Genomic DNA, 17,953 nt, shown 5'->3' on the forward strand with positions numbered 1-17,953 from the left:
ATTTATTTTATAATTATTTATTTATTTTTTTATTTTTTTAAATATTAATTGTCAATATAAATTCTGTAAATCTTTATTTCTCCCTCTCTCTCTCTCGTCGAATCTTCGATATTGAGCACCTCACAATTATTAAGTATAAATCGCGAGAAGAGATTTTAATTTTTGAAGTTTTATGGCGTGATTATATCAACTTTCTTCGATGAGTTGCCAGGAGAGAGAGAGAGAGAGAAGATATATTTTATCTTTAGACTGTATCTACCGATAACATCATTATTTTCTAAAATGATTCGCCGTACAGTGCGCGAACAACGCGCGTGGGAAAAAAAGGGGATGGAACCATTAAGCCACGCAAGATCCATCATTTTTCATACTTTAACGTAGCGTATACGGGTGCGTGAATAAACCAACGTGAGATTCGCTCGAGCGCGAACGTACAGCGATAAATGACACAGTCGGTGAACAAATGATAATTACGACGAAACCGTGTTTTGAAATTTTGTAATTTTCGTGCGCCTAGCACACAGAAATTAAAAACAGGCCGTATAACGTAACTACTTTTATCTTTATTAAAAATATATATTTAATAATTCTCTAAATTTTCCAACGCATCGCTCTAGATAATTTTAATTTAAAGCATAGATCTTGTTACGCAAAATTTAGATGAAATTATTTTTTTTTTATATTTTTCTGCATAACTTTAATCTTTAGATTTTTGAATACTTGTATTGGCGGACTTTTCTCTTTAAATTTCTCAAATTTGCAACTATCAGAATTTTCCTCTATATTTTTTTAGTGATACCTCGTATTTTTATATTCTCTCGTAGTTTCTACATTTTCAAATCTACTGACCCATAAATCGTTATTTGTGACGGATTTATGGACCTAGAATTGCCGGATATATGGATCTCGTCTATAACCGACTGACTTGTCGTTCAAGATCGTGAAACATTCGTTGTTAACTTATTACCAGGTGGAAATAATGCACGAAGTTGTGGAAGCATCGTTATTGCCAGACATCGTAGCGAGACGTTAGTTTCGTGTCTCATCGTGCGGTTGACGTTTAATTCAAAATCTTGTGTTGCCCTTCCCTGGCCATGACTCGAGCTTATTCACGCCTTTAGCCGCAACGCCCGCGTTGCTCATAAATCTCGGAAAACTTGCCAGTGGCTACGGGTTAACCACCTACCAATTAGCATCCTGAATTCGAGGGTGCGAGCGAAAGTTTCCGATTTCCCTATTGTCACAACGGCGATACCAGAGTGTCTCTCAGACCCTAATCTTAATAACAGATTCTTCGACAAGGTTAAAGTTAAATTTCTTTAAAGAAAATTATTTTATAGAAAAACTTTTTATTTTCATTTTATTATTTATTTATTTATTTTATAATTGTTAATATAAATTCTGTAAATCTTTATTTCTCTCGCTTTCTCTCTCTCTCTCTCTCTCCCACCTTCCGAATTTTCGATATTGAGTACCTCACAATTATTAAATATAAATCGCAAGAAGAGATTTTTAATTTTTGAAGTTTTATAGCATGATTATTTATATTTTAATAACTTAAATTAAATCAAAGACAGTTTAAAAATAAAATTTTTCTGATCTTTGACAAATTTCGCATTGAATCATAGAAGCACTACCTCTCCAAATCGTTTGAAGATTCTAGCAATCGGAGCGTCCAACAACTCGTAACGAATGTCGAGAGGGATGAGTGGCAAATGGTTGGCTACAAAACAGTGAGAGCTCCCTATGGGCTCGTTCTCGACAACGGCCGTCTGCAAAAACATTAATCACAAGTCGGTCGGTGTTTGCGCTGCCTATTTCAAAGCATGTCCTACGCACTTTGTCATCGATAGATCGTCAACAAACATTTTCGAACTTATAGCGGTACAGTTTTTAATCGAAAATAGATAGAACATAGTAACAACGAAATATTGATCTTTTTTTTAAAAAACATTTGAAATAAAATAAACTACTTAATTCATAATTAAAAGTAAAAAGAAGTTAAAATATAATATGCGATAATTAATGTTTTTTATATGACATTTATATACATATAAAAATATATTTAGATATTTTATAAAACAGTTTTATATTATATATAAGTATGTTTATAAGTATAGTATATAACATAAATTTATAATATACAATATATTATAACATATTTATTATACATATAACAAAAATGTAATTTTTTATTTCAAGTAACATAATATACGCATTTTCTTTTTTTATTTTCGAAATAGTTATTTTTATATATTTATTCAACATTATTGTATGTTTATAAAATGATAAACGCTTTTCTCGAAAGTGCTTCTTGATTCACGTACATCTATATATAAAGAAACGATATACTAGTATATTCAGTCGGTCTAGTAGGAAATGACGATAACCGAATATCAAGATTCATAATGATTGTTACCATGTTTATCATGGGGACGTAATTCTGATCCTATTTTTGTATAAATAAATATAATTAAGCAATTATACATTTTAATAAACATGTTACATAAAATACCTGTGTAAGGAATTTAATGATTTTAGAATTTAACGTTTGATGGTACAGAGAAATTGATTTTTTTTTTTTTTCGATAAAATTTGAAATATATTAATAATTTATTCAATCACAGCATATGTAACATCACAGCTAAAGTTTAATTATATAAATGTAGTAATTATACAAATATGTAATATCACAATTAAAGTTTAATTATATAAAATATATAATTACATTGTATCCATAACTAAAAATTTTGTAAATAGTTATAGAACTATTTACAAAATTTTTAGCGTTTTCGATTGTAAGGGGTTTGAACCAAGCTGGATTGGATTAATAACGTGTCATATGTACTATTGATTAATGGTGTTATATGCTCTAACAATAGTTGAGCATGCAATACTATTAATTCAATCCAGATCCGTTCAAATCTGTTATGGTCGAAAATGTTATTTGTAACACTTATTGATCCGTTATCGCTATCTGTAATCGTTTTATGTTTTTACCAAAGTCTGCAAATGTAATATTTTCTAGTCTCCTGACTTTTTATCCTTAAAGTTTTCAGAATCACTTTTTGTCGTTTGATTTTCTTGATTACTACTTCTCAGTAAATTTTAGCTTGCACTGATGACTAAATATTTCTTTCCATCGGACATCATATAGACTTCTTGCATTTTTTCTCTGGTTCATTCAAGTCTGCTGGAGCAAACAATATTCTATAAAAATTAATTATTTTATATTTAATATTTTTCGTTGTTTTTAGACAATATTATTAGTTTGGTGCAAAAAAATGTCGGTTTTTCTGTATTGCTATTAAGAATAGTCGTAACTTCGTTAAAAAAATGGACGAAATTTGAATTTAAAAAAAGAGAGCTTTAGAGAGAGAGAGAGAGAGAGAGAGAGAGAGAGAGAGAGAGAGAGAGAGAGAGAGAGAGAGAGAGAGAGAGAAAGAGCTTGAAATCTCTACTTTCGAAAAGTAATTAAATTTTTTGAGTTTATATGAGTTTGATAATTTTTTTAGTTTGTCGTTTTTTTTAGTTTTTATATATGATTCTACAGTATCCAAATCTTTATTCTCTGGGACATTGCATTCAATCATAGTGTTTGTTAACTGGTTTTCCTTAATGATTATGTTTTGATTGTCTGAGACTGTCAGATAATCAGACCCTGCTTTCCTCATTTAAACAAAGGGATGGTACTGCATCTGACTTTAAATAACGTTTGTTGACTATACTATATCTAAAGTCATTTTCCTTGAAATGGCTTGAACATATTCATGACGCTGGTAATTTTCTTCTCTGTACTAAGTGTGAGCAACCATCTTTTCAATAATTGGTCAGATTTTGGAAATCTTAAATAAATCAAATCTTTTTGAGTCAAATAATGTATCAATATGATACTCATTGTAGACATATACAGTAGTATTCACTTGAAAAATGAATATATCTGACTGGTCTGATAGTGACACTTTGTTATTATGTTCGTATGATATTTGCAGCAGACGCATACACTGTCATTGTATACTAAAAGAAATATTAGTAGTAGTAGTAGTAATAAAAAGTACAGGTGGGGCTATGACAGCTATCTAGCGTGACCAAGATTAATGTCACTAAGGTTCCATTGTCACTCCTTGCTTGTTTCCAAAGATCAGGCAGTCCAGCCCAGCCTCGTATCATGTAACAGGCTTATGAGATCGCTTTTCTTTGCTCCATCTAGATCCTCAGGTATCAAAAATATGTTGTCCCAGAATCTGTATTTCTTGCAGACACAGTAGGCATATGCTGTCCTCGCTTTCTTCTCCACATAGCTGACAGTTTTTCTGCTCGGCTAGTTCGATGTTGTATAAAGGTGTGCTCTGAGGAGCAAGTGCCCTGTGAGGAAGCCTGTGTCCGTTTTCTGTTTGTCTTTTCCCATTGCTGTCAGTTCTTTCGTTGTGGCCAGATTGGGTTGTTTCATTAGTTGCTTGGCCCGCAATCCTTCGCTTTTCTCCAGAAGTTTAAATGCTCCTGCTCCAGCATTTCCTTTGGCATTTCGTTCTGTTTCATGCATGATGCATCTTTTATCCTTGTTATTCATTGAATGTTAAACAAGGATAAATGATGCATTATGCACATCATGCGTGAAACGGAACGCAGCCTTTATCTTTCTTTTATCCAGCGCGAAGGGAACTCTGACGGTTTGTTCAACCGAGTCCATTTCTGTTTCCAGCTTTGTAAAAGAAATATTACTTGGTGATAAAATTACGAAGAAAAGAGATTGCAAATATTTCCATCATGCCGAATTCTATAGTATTCAATTCGAAATTAATTAATATACCCTAAACGTAAAAAATGTAAACGAAGCTTCATTATTCATTGCACGATAGAGCTAGCAAAGATATTTTTTATATGTGTCTTCTAATAAAATCTTTTATTCAGATTATTAAAGTTATCGACTTATGTACATCAAAGTTAAAGTTTATATCGGTTGTTTCTGTTTATAAATTATAGTGAAATTGACATATTAAGGCACAGACTGACTTCAAACAGATCCAAGCCATCCAAAAATCCAAACAGGTCCAAGTACTCCAAGATGGTACCAGCTGAGTACTCTAAATCCAAATAAATCAAAATAACAGATTTCATGCATTACAACAGTACTGGTTCTTGCACAGTGCAAACAGAACGCGCCAATGTTAGACAGTTAGACTTCTTCATTTATTTGGCCAACAGGTCCAATATGTCAATGGATACATTCAGCACTACAACCTACAACCTACAACTGCTCATTGAGCGCTCAGTGAGCTCTTGCATGATCTTACATCATGAGCTCTTGTATCTGTTGATCTATATTTTCAGTTCTAACGGAATATGCCAATCAGATGCAAGAGCTCACTGAGCGCTCAGTGAATGGTTGTAGTACTGAATGCATCCAATGCACCCAATTGTCAATGCTAGAGAATGATTGGTTCACGCGTTATTCCTTAAGGTATATTTTCACGAGCTGCTCAAACTGGCCGTTTCAGCAGATTCATTAGATATTGACTAATTATAAATATTTCAGTAAATTCGCTCAATTTTCACCTCATTTCAAAATACCCCTGGTGGAAAAATGTTGCTGAAATTATTCCACCTGAATATATTTCCACAATTATTTTGGAACACTTTTCAACAAAATTTCAGCATTTCAAAAAAATTTCAGTTTAATTTCAGCGATTTTTAGCTGAAAAATTCACACATTTTCGACAAAATTTTAGAAAAATTTCAGCCAAATTTTCAGACAAATTTCAGCAAGAATTTAGAGAAATTTCGGTTGGATTTCAGTGATTTTTCAATATGTTAGCTGAAAAATTCACTTTCAGTGAAATTTTCAGCAATTTCGCTGAAATGTTCCAAAGCGTGGAATAATTTCAACGAAACTTTTTCACCAGGGACACAATTAACTTCCAAGGCTGCGTTGTAAATGGGGGACCAATTAAAAGTGGCTGTTTCGTGTCTTGACTCTGATTAGAGGGTCTTTACTCCCGTCTTATATACGCTCGTACAGTCGTATGACGTATGTAAACACGGGTCCTCCTGTCATCGTATATGAATGTGAATCTCGCCGTTCCCATTCATCCCGTTTACCAATGTTTTAAGATGGCGGACGCGAACGAGAAGTTGCTAGCGGAACTTCTGAAAAAGTCTGGGAACAACGTATGCGCGGATTGCGGGGCCAAGAGTAAGTGTGTTTCTTCAAAGATCTCGTTTACTTTAAACCATCATCAGCGAATGAGACTCGTTCAGTCGCGACGTACATCTTAACCTCTTGACGTTTGTCAGACGATGTGTAGACATTTGTTTTTACAGCGATATTAAATATTATAATGATATAATGTAATATCGCTCGAGATTGGTCACGACTCGTGATACCTGATATTTAACATTGTGTGGTGTCACGAGCTCCAACGACCATCGGATTTGACAGTATCGTTAACGGTAGTAGTGTAAAATCTTCCTCTCACCCCTTCCAAATTCATTAAAGTTTCTTTTACTAGAGATACGATATCTTTCGTTCATTTCGCTGCATATTATTGACCGTCATTTTACATTTTAGATCCAGAATGGGCATCTTACAATATAGGTATATTCGTTTGCACAAGGTGTGCCGGTGTACACAGATCTATGGGAGCACATATTTCGAAAGTGAAACACTTAAAATTAGATAGATGGGAAGATTCTCAAGTGAGTAGGATACGCGAAGTAGGTAATAACAAAGCAAGAATGCGCTATGAGGAACGTGTGCCCTCGTGCTACCGCAGACCAAATCCAGATACTCCACAGTGAGTTATCGAACGTTTGTGTGGTTTTCCTGTTTTAGTTATCACCTTATGACACATTATTCATGACACAGTTATCAACTAGCTGTTCTAGGTTGTATTTTAAATGGTATTTTTATTGGATATTATACAAAGCGCTTGAAAAAAAAAATTGTCAGAAACTAGTTTACAAATCCAGATATCCCACAATGAATTATCCAGCGTTTGTGTGGTTTTCTTGTTTTAGTTATCATCTTATAACACATTTATTTATGATACAATTATCAATTAGCTGTTCTATAGATTGTATTTTAAATGGTATTTTTATTGGGTATTAGACAAAGTGTTTGAATTGTCAGAAACTAATTTACAAATCCAGATACCCCGCAGTGAATTATCGAGCATTTATGTGGTTTTCCTGTTTTAGTTATCACTTTATGACACATTTATTCATGATACAGTTATCAACTAGCAATTATATAGATTATATTTTGAACAGAATTTTTATTGGATATTATATGTAAAGTACTTGAATCATCAGAAACTAAGTTACAAAATTTATTAGAGTTTTAGTCGAACAGTGGATAAGAGCAAAATACGAGAGGGAAGAATTTTGTCATCCTGAAAGACAAAATCATTACGTATCAGGATTCATGGAAGGGTTTTTAATGAAACGTGGGAAGGAAGATGCACGTTACCATCCTCGTAAGTTTGTACTTCGCGAAGCAGAGGATACACTCAAGTATCATGTTAAAGAAAATAAGGTAATTCAAATAAGATGCGATGCGAGTTTAGGAATTTAGGAGTCTAGTGCAAATATTTAATTTTGCATTTACTTTAAGGAACCCAAAGCAGTTTTAAGGATATCAGAATTAAATGTTGCATTTGCGCCACCTAAAATTGGCAATCAGAATAGCCTTCAATTGTCCTTTATGAAAGATGGCACGACGAGACATATCTACGTGTATCATGAAGATCCAGAAGTAATCACGAATTGGTACCTTGCCATCAGGTGTGCGAAACTGCACCGCTTACAAGTGGCGTATCCAGGTGCAAATGAGAATGAGTTACTATCGCAACTTACGAGGGATTTCCCGCGCGAAGGCTTTCTATGGAAAACTGGTCCAAGACATACAGACGCTTATAAAAAAAGATGGTTTACCTTAGACGGTAGAAAACTCATGTATCACGACGATCCTATGGTACATCCTAATTTTTACTTAACGCTTGTATTAACAATCTATATTGTTATCTTCTTTTATCTTTTAAGGACGCGCATCCGAAAGGTGAAATCTTTCTGGGTCATAGTTCCGAAGGTTTTGCGGTAAAAACGGGTGTACCACAGGGTGCTAGAGATCAAGGATTTTCGTTTACTCTTGAAACACCTGATAGAACTTACCTGCTCTCTGCGCAAAGCGATGACGACAGATCGCAATGGATTAGCGTGATCCAAAAAGTAATAGATAAACCACTAACGCCACAGGACGCGACCGGTAAGCCGGTAACCAGAACGTATATCAGATTTAATTCGTAAAGATATATATGTATACATTGGTTTTCATTTGCAGTAGCGGCGAGACTCGTAAGAAAGCGCACAACAAGCGGAACAATGAATATATTTTCGTCAACGAGATAGGGCTGGATTCCTCTTAGACGTCTTTCTTAATTATATGCCGGTAATCGAATCGTATCGAAATAAATAAATATATGACTCAGCACACATGCGAAATGGCACGTATAGCTTCGAATTATTTACTCATCTTGTTACTGTTGAGTCATGTATTTATCTTGCGCACGGTAGTTGCATAGAGACATACGCATAAGACTGCTCGAAGATGTTGATCAACATGGATAAACTGCAAGCATCAACCACTTCTTGGTAACATTCTTGCGTTGAAAATAAAGCTTGTGTCGCTTACCATCGAAACGCGTAGACAGGCAGTATCGTAACAATATTACAAGGAATTTTTACTCAGCAATAATATTGTGTGTGATACTTGTCTCTGACAGTGTAACGTTCGGAGCACTGAAAAAAAATTCTCTTCCAGAAGTTTGATCTAATCTATTACAGAACAATCTATTGAACAGAAAAATCTAGCTTAAGATAGATATTATTTTAAAAATCACTGATTCGCAGTATTTTCTTTCCTCCTTTTTTTATTTACTTAGTATCAGCTGGTTTATTTAGATTATCATTATAATTTAGGCCACAAGTGATAATGATACACAATTTGTACATAAAAAATAAATTATGAGGGCCTATCATTCTTCATTTTCATTCTTCAAAAGTATAAAGAATAACTCTGTCCTATGCTATTCCCATAAATAAAACTATATTCGGAAATGAATACTAAATAATGGATTGTCTATATGTGTGCTGATTATGCATTAAATATTATGACATTTCTTGGAATGTTTCATTGACAGTAAAAACATAATGATATAGAGTATAAGAAAGGGACACATTACTCGTTAACGAATATCTTATTAATAATAATTGATCATTCAGGTACATGCATGGATATGTACTTGTGTGAAAGATTTCAGTACTTTATTTTCTGCTCGTGTTCAGAAATAGGTAAATTTTTCAAATAACATAGAATATTGACCCAACAGAAAGCAGCAATACTGACATATGTCACTCGAAAAGATGGTGGAATTAATAGAAAGTTCACAAATTGCACCGGCAACCAATAACCGCACGAAGTCTGGAAAATAAAAATATATGTAATTCCCATAATATAGCATTCTTGCGCGAATTGGAAAACAAACCTGAAAAGTGTGCACAAATTTAATTTTGCATTCTTGAAAGAGATCTGACTTAGCTTCCATTAAACTCATACCTGTAAGATTTATGAATCAGACTTATTATTCTATCGCGATAAATTAAACAATCTTCACATAAAGCTCTCAAAGATACGAACTGATAAAGAACAAGATAATTAACGGCGGTGTTAAGATAAATTGGTCTACAAAAAGTTTCTTTAATACGATTTTGATGGATTTTCCACTGTAAAACGTATCGAGCCATTTATACCTGTTGTTAACATTTAAAAATTAATTCGTAAATTCATTTCGAAAATTGTATAAGCACATTACACCACTTAATGAATATTGTCGAAATACCATCTATGTAGCATTGGTCCAGCCAAGAGGCAACCAAAGATCGCGTATCTTTTCAATTGCGGCCAGTTGTAAGTTGCAGAATTAGAATTTTTATCTACGAGATCTAACATCTCGCAAAATTTTTGTATTTGGATTAATATCGGTCCTTTGATGTTAGAAGAAATTTCAGGATCCACGGTAATTGGCTGTATCGGCTACAATAGCACAATCCACTCGTTAGCATGAATGATGTAGAAGAATTTGTCGTATTCTTACGATACAAAAGAATCCTAATCGGGAATTGCACCTTTGACATTTTAGTGAAGCTCTGTCGGATGAACTCGGCGCTCGTATAGAAGAAACCGTATACCATTGAATTAAACAACAAGGGTCTTCTCTGCATAATATTGCTTACAACTCGAAGAGTCTTCGTCAATGACATATTTTGTTTTACTCTACTACAGTCACGACTCTTATCACTCGTTTCGCATTTAAAAATGCGTCATCAAATGAGTTAGATACTACTGTTACAGTTTTACTAGCGCTGAATAAGGAATTAAATGGATACTGACGCTGATACTGACTGAGTGCAAAAGCCGCCCATTTAGGCTCAATTACGTTCAATCAAGACTCGACTATATCAATTGTATCGTATCAATATGTGCTCTCTTTCTCCCTTATCTCTCAAATCCTTGTGAACATATGCATTGAATTCTTATATCAAAAAAATATATTTTAAAAAATTCTATAATTTTTTCATATATTTTATAAAGTTGTACAATTACAAATATATAAATTATATTAAATTTCCTTCAATAACAACAATAGTTAATTAGGCATAATAGATTGTAATTCAGAATGCAACCAACTCGTCCAATCGGAAGATGTTTCCTTCTCTAGGGTAACTTCTCGAAAAGTTTCACTTCTTCCCTCCTAAATTATAATTTTATTATTAGGTATTTAATTACAGTTTCTGTTAAAAACGGCTAGCATTATATGTATGCCTATAAAACGATTTGTAGTCTAATTTTAAGTTTAAACAAATATTAAGATAATTACATTGAATCATTAAGATTCGAAGAAATTTTAGACATAATGGTTTAATGCTAAATGTGTGATAGAAAAATCATATTTCTTAACCCACCTCTCGGAAACCAAGTTTCTCAAACATTCTTATGCTCACTGCATTGTCTAATTTGATTTTGGCGTAGAATTTGTTAACATTTAGCGTTTCAGCGCCTATTACAAAAGTAAACATAAATTATAAGAATGCTAAACCCAGGGCTGGGTATTTTTGCATTTAAAATGCCATTTAAAATTTAATTCTATTTAAAATGCTAAATGTAAAATACTTAAAAAAATCTTTCAATCTTATTATTGTTTATACACGCGCGCTGAGAAAATGCGTAACTCTCTATATATACCAATTATTGCGAAGAATGATTCTAAGGTCTCGGTAGTCTAAAGGCTTAGGACGCTCGCACGGAATGCAAGAGATCCGGGTTCGACTCCCGGCCGAGGCATTATTTTTCGCAATAAGTTTTATTACAGTTTTTAAGTTGGGGAATTTGGGGGGATTATATTTTCAGATTTGATTGCGTTGAAAGTCCGACAACCATATCGGCACGCAATTATCATTTCTGAAATTAATTCATTTAAATGAATTTACAATAGTTCAACATCTTAACGTTCTGACCGTTATGGCGCTTTTTAATTTAAAATTATTATGTTTAACATTAGCGGTCTTTCAATCTACCCAGCTCTGGCTAAACCTAATAATTATTACAGCCGAATTATTATAGAGAATAATTACCATAGAGTAACATTAATATAACAGATTCCCAGCCTCTTCTTTTGCCTTGATTGGCCTCCTCAGCTATCATAATTTCTATTTCGGCAATGCACAGTCCCTGTGAGTCATGGAGAAATAAATTTGTATCTCCCGCCATAGCATCTAAAATGAATCAGTTGAAAGAAGAAGTTATGGCGAATTCGATCATTCGTACTATACTGGATCAGAGCATATTAAAAACTGCTTTACATAAAATATCTCACTGCAGTGATACAATATAATCAACTTTGACAATGAAATGATATATATATATATATCCTTTCTAAAAAAGGAGATGCAAGTCGATAGTCGAATATATCGAAATATACAACTGGCTCTTAGTGACACAAGTCGATACAAACATCATTTTATCTTTTTTGATATTCAGAGAATAATAAAAGATAGAATGACATTTGTTTTGACTTGTGTCACCAAATGCAAAGCAGTCAATAGTTACTATTATTATAGAAATTCTAGAAATGAATTCAATTTCCATACAAACGCTCCTTCATTTTATCCTTGCTCGAATTATTTTTTATCGAATATTAAACAGTAGATATGTAGAATATTTGAAATACAAACTAGAATACACTGTAGATATATTCTGAATTACGCATGAAGTGCATGATGCATTATTTGTCCTTGTTGTTCACTAAATGATAAAGAAGGATAAAACGATACATTATGTGTGTCATGCGCAACTCTATTACGCATCCTATGTAAAATAGACTGCTCCAAAATTCACTGTCAAGTTGAGAATGTATATTGTATGTGTTGTAACCTATAGATTTTCAGCACTGGCAGAAAAGTTGGTACACAGCTGTAATCTATATATGCACCTATTTCATTTTTGGTCATCAGATACACGTGTTTGTCCAAAATGATAAAAGTGCATTCTGTAAGATAAAAGCACAATTGAAATCACATTTTGTACAGAAATTATACTTTATAAAAGTGGAGTTGGAAGTAAATATTTCATTACTGGTATAAAATATGGAAACGAAGCAACACGAGAAGAAAAGAAGATACACAAATTATTTAATACTACATTCTAATACAAGTAATCATCGTGATATATGAGTAAGTAATCTCATTTTACCTTGAAAAATTAGAGTAGTGTATATTAAAGTTATTTATTAACTCATCCATTTATATGAAGAATTACTATAAAAAAAACTGATAAAGTAAAGCATTTACGTTTACGTCTAAAGGGTTTTGTTAGCCGAGATAATTACTATCTTCATCCTCCAACCAACGTTTTTGCATCTTGAATTCCTCCTCTAACGTCAACGACTCAGAGCTTGTTAAATACTGCAAAATAGGATTTTTCATCCATTCATGATACCTGAACATAATTTTCGAGATAGCGTGTCAGTTGCATTTTGATTGTCCAATTAATAAAATATTAAGTATGAAGAGATAGTTCATATACAAACTTTATAACATGCTGTTCTTGATATGGTATCAAAATGACATTTGTTCCACTGATACGAGTATTCATATTTTTTCTCATAATATTATTGGTAAAAATTAAATAATTTAATTAAAATTTGGTGATTATTCAAACTATCTCCCGCACCATAAAAATCAATGAAATTAGGCTTATTCGGCACGTTTTTGCGTTATTATTAAAACGAAAGAACCTGGCAGGAAAAAGCGTTGCTCTCTGTTCTGCGAATCGTCGAACGGCTATGGCGGCGAACCGAGATAATGGCTGCGTTCAGCAGACTCAACAGTTTTGCAACCGTTTTATGATTGTCTGCTGAGATAGGACCATTCTTCTAGATCTAAAAGTATGATCCAATTAGCGCGAAAGAAACTTCCAACAGTTGCAAAACAAACGTTCTGCTGAACGCAGCCATTAATCAATATTAAAATTTCACGATTATTATTCAGGACTCAGGTTAAGAAATCTGTCTCAATAGGTCTGTTCTTTTTAGCTGAACTTTTGCACCAGTTCATCTTTCTTCCTTTTCTCTTCAGAAGGAAAGAAGAGCAGAAGGAATTCAGCCAAAAAGAACAGGCTAGACAGAGCCCTCTTGTTACAGAACAAATCTGTGTTCGCTTTGGCGCTTAAAACGTTTTAAGCGTCGTTTCATCCTTGTTGTTTATTAAATATTAAACAAAGACAATTGATGCTTACAAGCGCTGCGATCAGTTAGGCCGGAATCAGACAACGCATTGAATATTGAGATTAAAGATTGAAAGATTGAAATTTGACCAATCAAAACAATAGGAGCTAAAATTCCTTTGTCCTCACTGGTCAAATTTTAATCTTCAATCTTCAACCTCAATCTTCAATGTGTAGTCTGATTCCGGCCTTAGCGCGGTTAGCATTTAGTGATTCTTTAATATAATTGATTCCTACATTTAGATCCAGTGATTTGGTCCACCCTCGATTCGAGGGTTGAGCATCGTGAACTTACTATTCATCAATTTTAATCATAAAAAACAATAACTAAAGGGCAAAGTAAGAGTCAACACGTTAAAAATATAATTTGAAATTGGTGAAACATAAAAAATTGAGTTATATCGTTTTCGATTGGAATGCACTAGCTGCATTTAGTGTCAAGAGCGTGTTCGATTGGCAGTGCCAATGTGCACTTAGCTAGTGTCACGTGTTCATTTGACCGCACGCACTCGCGTAGTGCGCACTCAGTGCGCACTAAGTGGTACAAGATATTTTGACGGTGCCAGTTCAGTGCACTGGATACATATATAGGATATCAGTGCATCGTTCTGTCACAGTATTAAAGGATATACAGTAGGGACAAGCAAATGTGTACAATTATTGATAAGTATGTACATATATGATATTCTTGATATCTTATATATTATTTAATTACATATAGTAAAAAATCATTACTTAAAGTTTTGAACATGAGATGTCGAGATTATTTTTCTGCGTTTTTCCTGCAGTCTAGTCAAATCCTTACAATCTTATAACTCGAAATGGCACTCCAGCTTTAGCACTGAAAATCTTGGCGTGTTCTTTTGAACTTGCACTATTCAATGCAATCCATGGAACTCGTCCAGTGTTAGTATGAACTGAGTGCGCACTGGTGCGCACTAACTTTTTTCCGATCGAAAACGTTATTAGATTCAGTCTGAATATAATTATAACATTTAATTAAATAAATTAAGTAACAAATAAATAACAGAAATTCTACATGACAAGTTTCGGCTACACGATTGAGCCCTCTTCAGATACAATTATTTGTTACTTAATTTATTTAATTAAATGTTATAATTATATTCAGACTGAATCTAACTCAATTTTTTGTTTTACCAATTTCAAACTATATTTTTAACGTGTTGATTCTTACTTTGCCCTTTAGTTATTGTTTTTTTATTTTTCATATAAAGAGTCCTTCTATTTGTCAAAAAAAAATTTTAATCATGTGACTTGTTTTTAGCAAATAGTAGGCTCACGATGCTCGACGCTTGACGCTTGACGCTCCCATGTAATGGCATCTTAAGCTATCATTTGGCATAAGGGAGCGTTTATATCCCTATAAGCGCATAATATTATTTAATGTTAAATAATATTTTAAGCATATTCTCAGAATATTAAATATAACAGACCAAATATAAATAGACCAGGTCTATTCTTGAAAAGAAGACTTTCGTATACGTTTCTTTTCAAGAATAGACCTGGTCTACAGCCGGCATAAAGATAAAATGGATGCTTGATATTCGTCAATTTTGACCATGTGATCCTTTTTGTCGTTGAAACAGCCTATTTAAGCAGCTCGTGAAAATTTACCTTAAGCCGTTTAGAAAGTTTTGCTTGTTTCTTTTCAAGAATAGAGCCCCAGAACGGTGTTTGTCGTGCGCGACATACGATATCTAATGAGCGTACAATCAGGACTAAAGACCCTTTAATCAGAGACTGGCCATAGAGTATAGGCAAGGAGTATAGGCTATCTCACTCTTCCATCAATAGCGGTGTGTATACATCATGCATACACATCGCTATTGGTGGAAGAGTGAGATAGCCTATACTCTTTTCTCGCTTGGAGAAATTTGACGAAATCCTTATGGCCAGTCTTTGATTAAAGGGTCTCTAGTCAGGACCTAAAAGGTTGCAACACTTTTTTTAAAATGAATTGTAATGCAGCCTGCTTATCGAGCGATTGGTTCTTATTTGTCGATCCATGAATAAGAACCAATCGCTCGTTGAGCAAACTGCATTCCGAAACCCATTGAAAAAAAATGTTACAACCTTTTAGGCCTCGACTATACAGCTTTACCGATGTTCTCATTCTAAAGTTATACGCTCGTTAGATATCGTGTCGCACTCGACGAACATCGCACCGGTCTGCAGCCAGCATTATCAACGATTGCTGCTATCGCTAACTAGCGACTACCACAATGGACGATATGATTGATTGGTCTATAAGTAACAACTAATTACTATATGTTCATTTGCTCGGCGAGCAGGGTACCTATCATGGAACAAAATCGGAATGGATTCTGATCGGAATTATTCAATTATTTCCTAGATTTCTATTGTGTTTTCTGGGGAAAACGGAATAATTCCGGTCGGAATCCATTCCGACTTTGTTGCATGATAGGTTACCCAGGCTAGCCGCTTTGAATGTGCCCAATGGCTACGTTTACACCGTGCATTTAGGCCGCGGCCTATACAAAGATGTCCTTGTTTATCTTGTAGGTTAAACAAAGATACCTATCGTATAGGTCGCGGACTAAACACACGGTGTAAACGTAGCCAATGACAAGAACGATCGTGAAAAGAAACGTAGATCTCTCATTGGTTGTCTCTAGTTAACGATAGCTACTATTATCGATAAGACGTTAGAGAATCCTGTAGCGGATCTGTTTGAAAGTTATCCTTGTATATTGCGATTTTCTCAATTTTCTTAAACATTTTAGTCATAATTGGATATTTTTTTTGTATTTTTCTCTTAAAAAGTTCATCAAAAATTCTCCTAAACTTCTTGTACTTCCAAAAAATCTCTCCGAAAGAAAAAACCTTCAAATTTAAGAGGAAATCTTTCAACCCCCCTGGCAACATTGCACAGCTTACAAATAAACAAAGGATCATTTAAACTGGCTGTAATCTGTAAAGTCCATTCTACAATTGCATAAGCACAGCTGTAAATGATTGTAGTTGTAAAAATTGACCAATCACAGTCAACTATTCTCCTTACATTCGACTTGATTGGTCATTACTTACAACTACAACCACTTATAATTGCGCTTACGACTATGACTGTGTTCCAAAATTCACTGACAGTGCTGGAAATGTATAGTATACGTGACGTAAACTGCGACTATGGCTGCGGTCCACTTGACGCTACAAACACTTCGAAAGCTGGTTCTACATTAGTCGCATCGCAGCGTCGCAAGCGTTGTGATTCAATCTAGCTCGACTCTGATTGGACCACAACGCTTACGGCACGCTTGTAACACTGCGATGAGACTAATGTAGAACCAGCTTTATGCTCGTATCAAACTACGGATTGAAGAGTACGATTAATGGTTGCTCGGTTCTACTTTAACCAATCACTATGTAGCGAGTCCATTGTAATTGGCTGAAATAGAACCGGGCAACCGTCAATCGTAATCGTCAATCCGTAATCTGATACAGGCATAAAGCTGGTTCTACATTAGTCGTAAGCTCTATATTAATAAAGTAGCGCATTAGTCCGCCATATTGGACCTGCTAACTTTACCATATATCAATAATACTAAGCAATACTAAGCGCCTATTGGACAGACAATTAGGGCCACAATGACGGTCGAAATAGCCAATAGAACAGTTGTCGGCATTACGGCTCAGATCAAAGAAATGCGCTACTTTATTAATATAGAGCTTAATGCGTCATCTACAATGGCAATATCAGTAATGTATGAGGCTGTAAGAGTAAGAAATTAACCAATCACAGTCGATTATCCTTCTTACATTCAACTGTGATTGGTCAATTTCTTACTCTTACAGCCTCATCCATTACTGATACTGCCATGGTAGACGACGCATTAGCTGTACGTAGAGTTCCTCTAGTAAGAGTTATGATACCTGTCTCGCGCGCATGCGCGTCCGCCATTAATAGCGAATATTAGTATGAAATAGAATGAGAAAACAACAAGCTGTTTTCTCTGTCTTAGGCCGGTATTCATAGTTAGATCTTATATTCGAGACCGTCTTAAGTACAGTTTTAAGATGTCACAAACCAATCAGAGAGCCGTATTATGCTGGATTCACACTGTATCCGATTTTCGT

General features: G+C 34.2%; 2 protein-coding genes and 1 pseudogene across 2 annotated transcripts; 1 reads left to right on the plus strand and 2 right to left on the minus strand.

Annotated features, from left to right (window-relative positions):
• Nucleotides 1-2,768: 2,768 nt before the first annotated feature.
• On the minus strand, nucleotides 2,769-3,907 carry LOC108727238 (uncharacterized; annotated as a pseudogene).
• Nucleotides 3,908-5,999: 2,092 nt separating this feature from the next.
• Nucleotides 6,000-8,979, plus strand: LOC108727333 (arf-GAP with dual PH domain-containing protein 1). Its single transcript, XM_018455433.1, has 6 exons — nucleotides 6,000-6,193; nucleotides 6,569-6,794; nucleotides 7,336-7,534; nucleotides 7,613-7,972; nucleotides 8,041-8,263; nucleotides 8,339-8,979. The coding sequence occupies exons 1-6, from the start codon at nucleotides 6,061-6,063 to the stop codon at nucleotides 8,404-8,406; spliced, it is 1,209 nt and encodes a 402-aa protein (XP_018310935.1). The 5' UTR covers nucleotides 6,000-6,060; the 3' UTR covers nucleotides 8,407-8,979.
• Nucleotides 8,980-9,233: 254 nt separating this feature from the next.
• LOC108727335 (uncharacterized) lies at nucleotides 9,234-13,476 on the minus strand. Its single transcript, XM_018455439.1, has 10 exons — nucleotides 13,143-13,476; nucleotides 12,942-13,051; nucleotides 12,546-12,602; nucleotides 11,689-11,829; nucleotides 11,020-11,114; nucleotides 10,183-10,272; nucleotides 9,897-10,090; nucleotides 9,695-9,807; nucleotides 9,543-9,613; nucleotides 9,234-9,478 (listed from the first exon to the last, which is right to left on the minus strand). Exons 1-10 carry the CDS (start codon nucleotides 13,217-13,219, stop codon nucleotides 9,314-9,316), a joined length of 1,113 nt encoding a protein of 370 aa, XP_018310941.1. The 5' UTR covers nucleotides 13,220-13,476; the 3' UTR covers nucleotides 9,234-9,313.
• Nucleotides 13,477-17,953: the final 4,477 nt, after the last annotated feature.

This window comes from Mycetomoellerius zeteki, unplaced genomic scaffold, assembly GCF_001594055.1.
Source record: "Mycetomoellerius zeteki isolate Tzet28-1 unplaced genomic scaffold, Tzet1.0 scaffold48, whole genome shotgun sequence".
Classification (NCBI taxonomy): Eukaryota; Metazoa; Arthropoda; class Insecta; order Hymenoptera; family Formicidae; genus Mycetomoellerius; species Mycetomoellerius zeteki.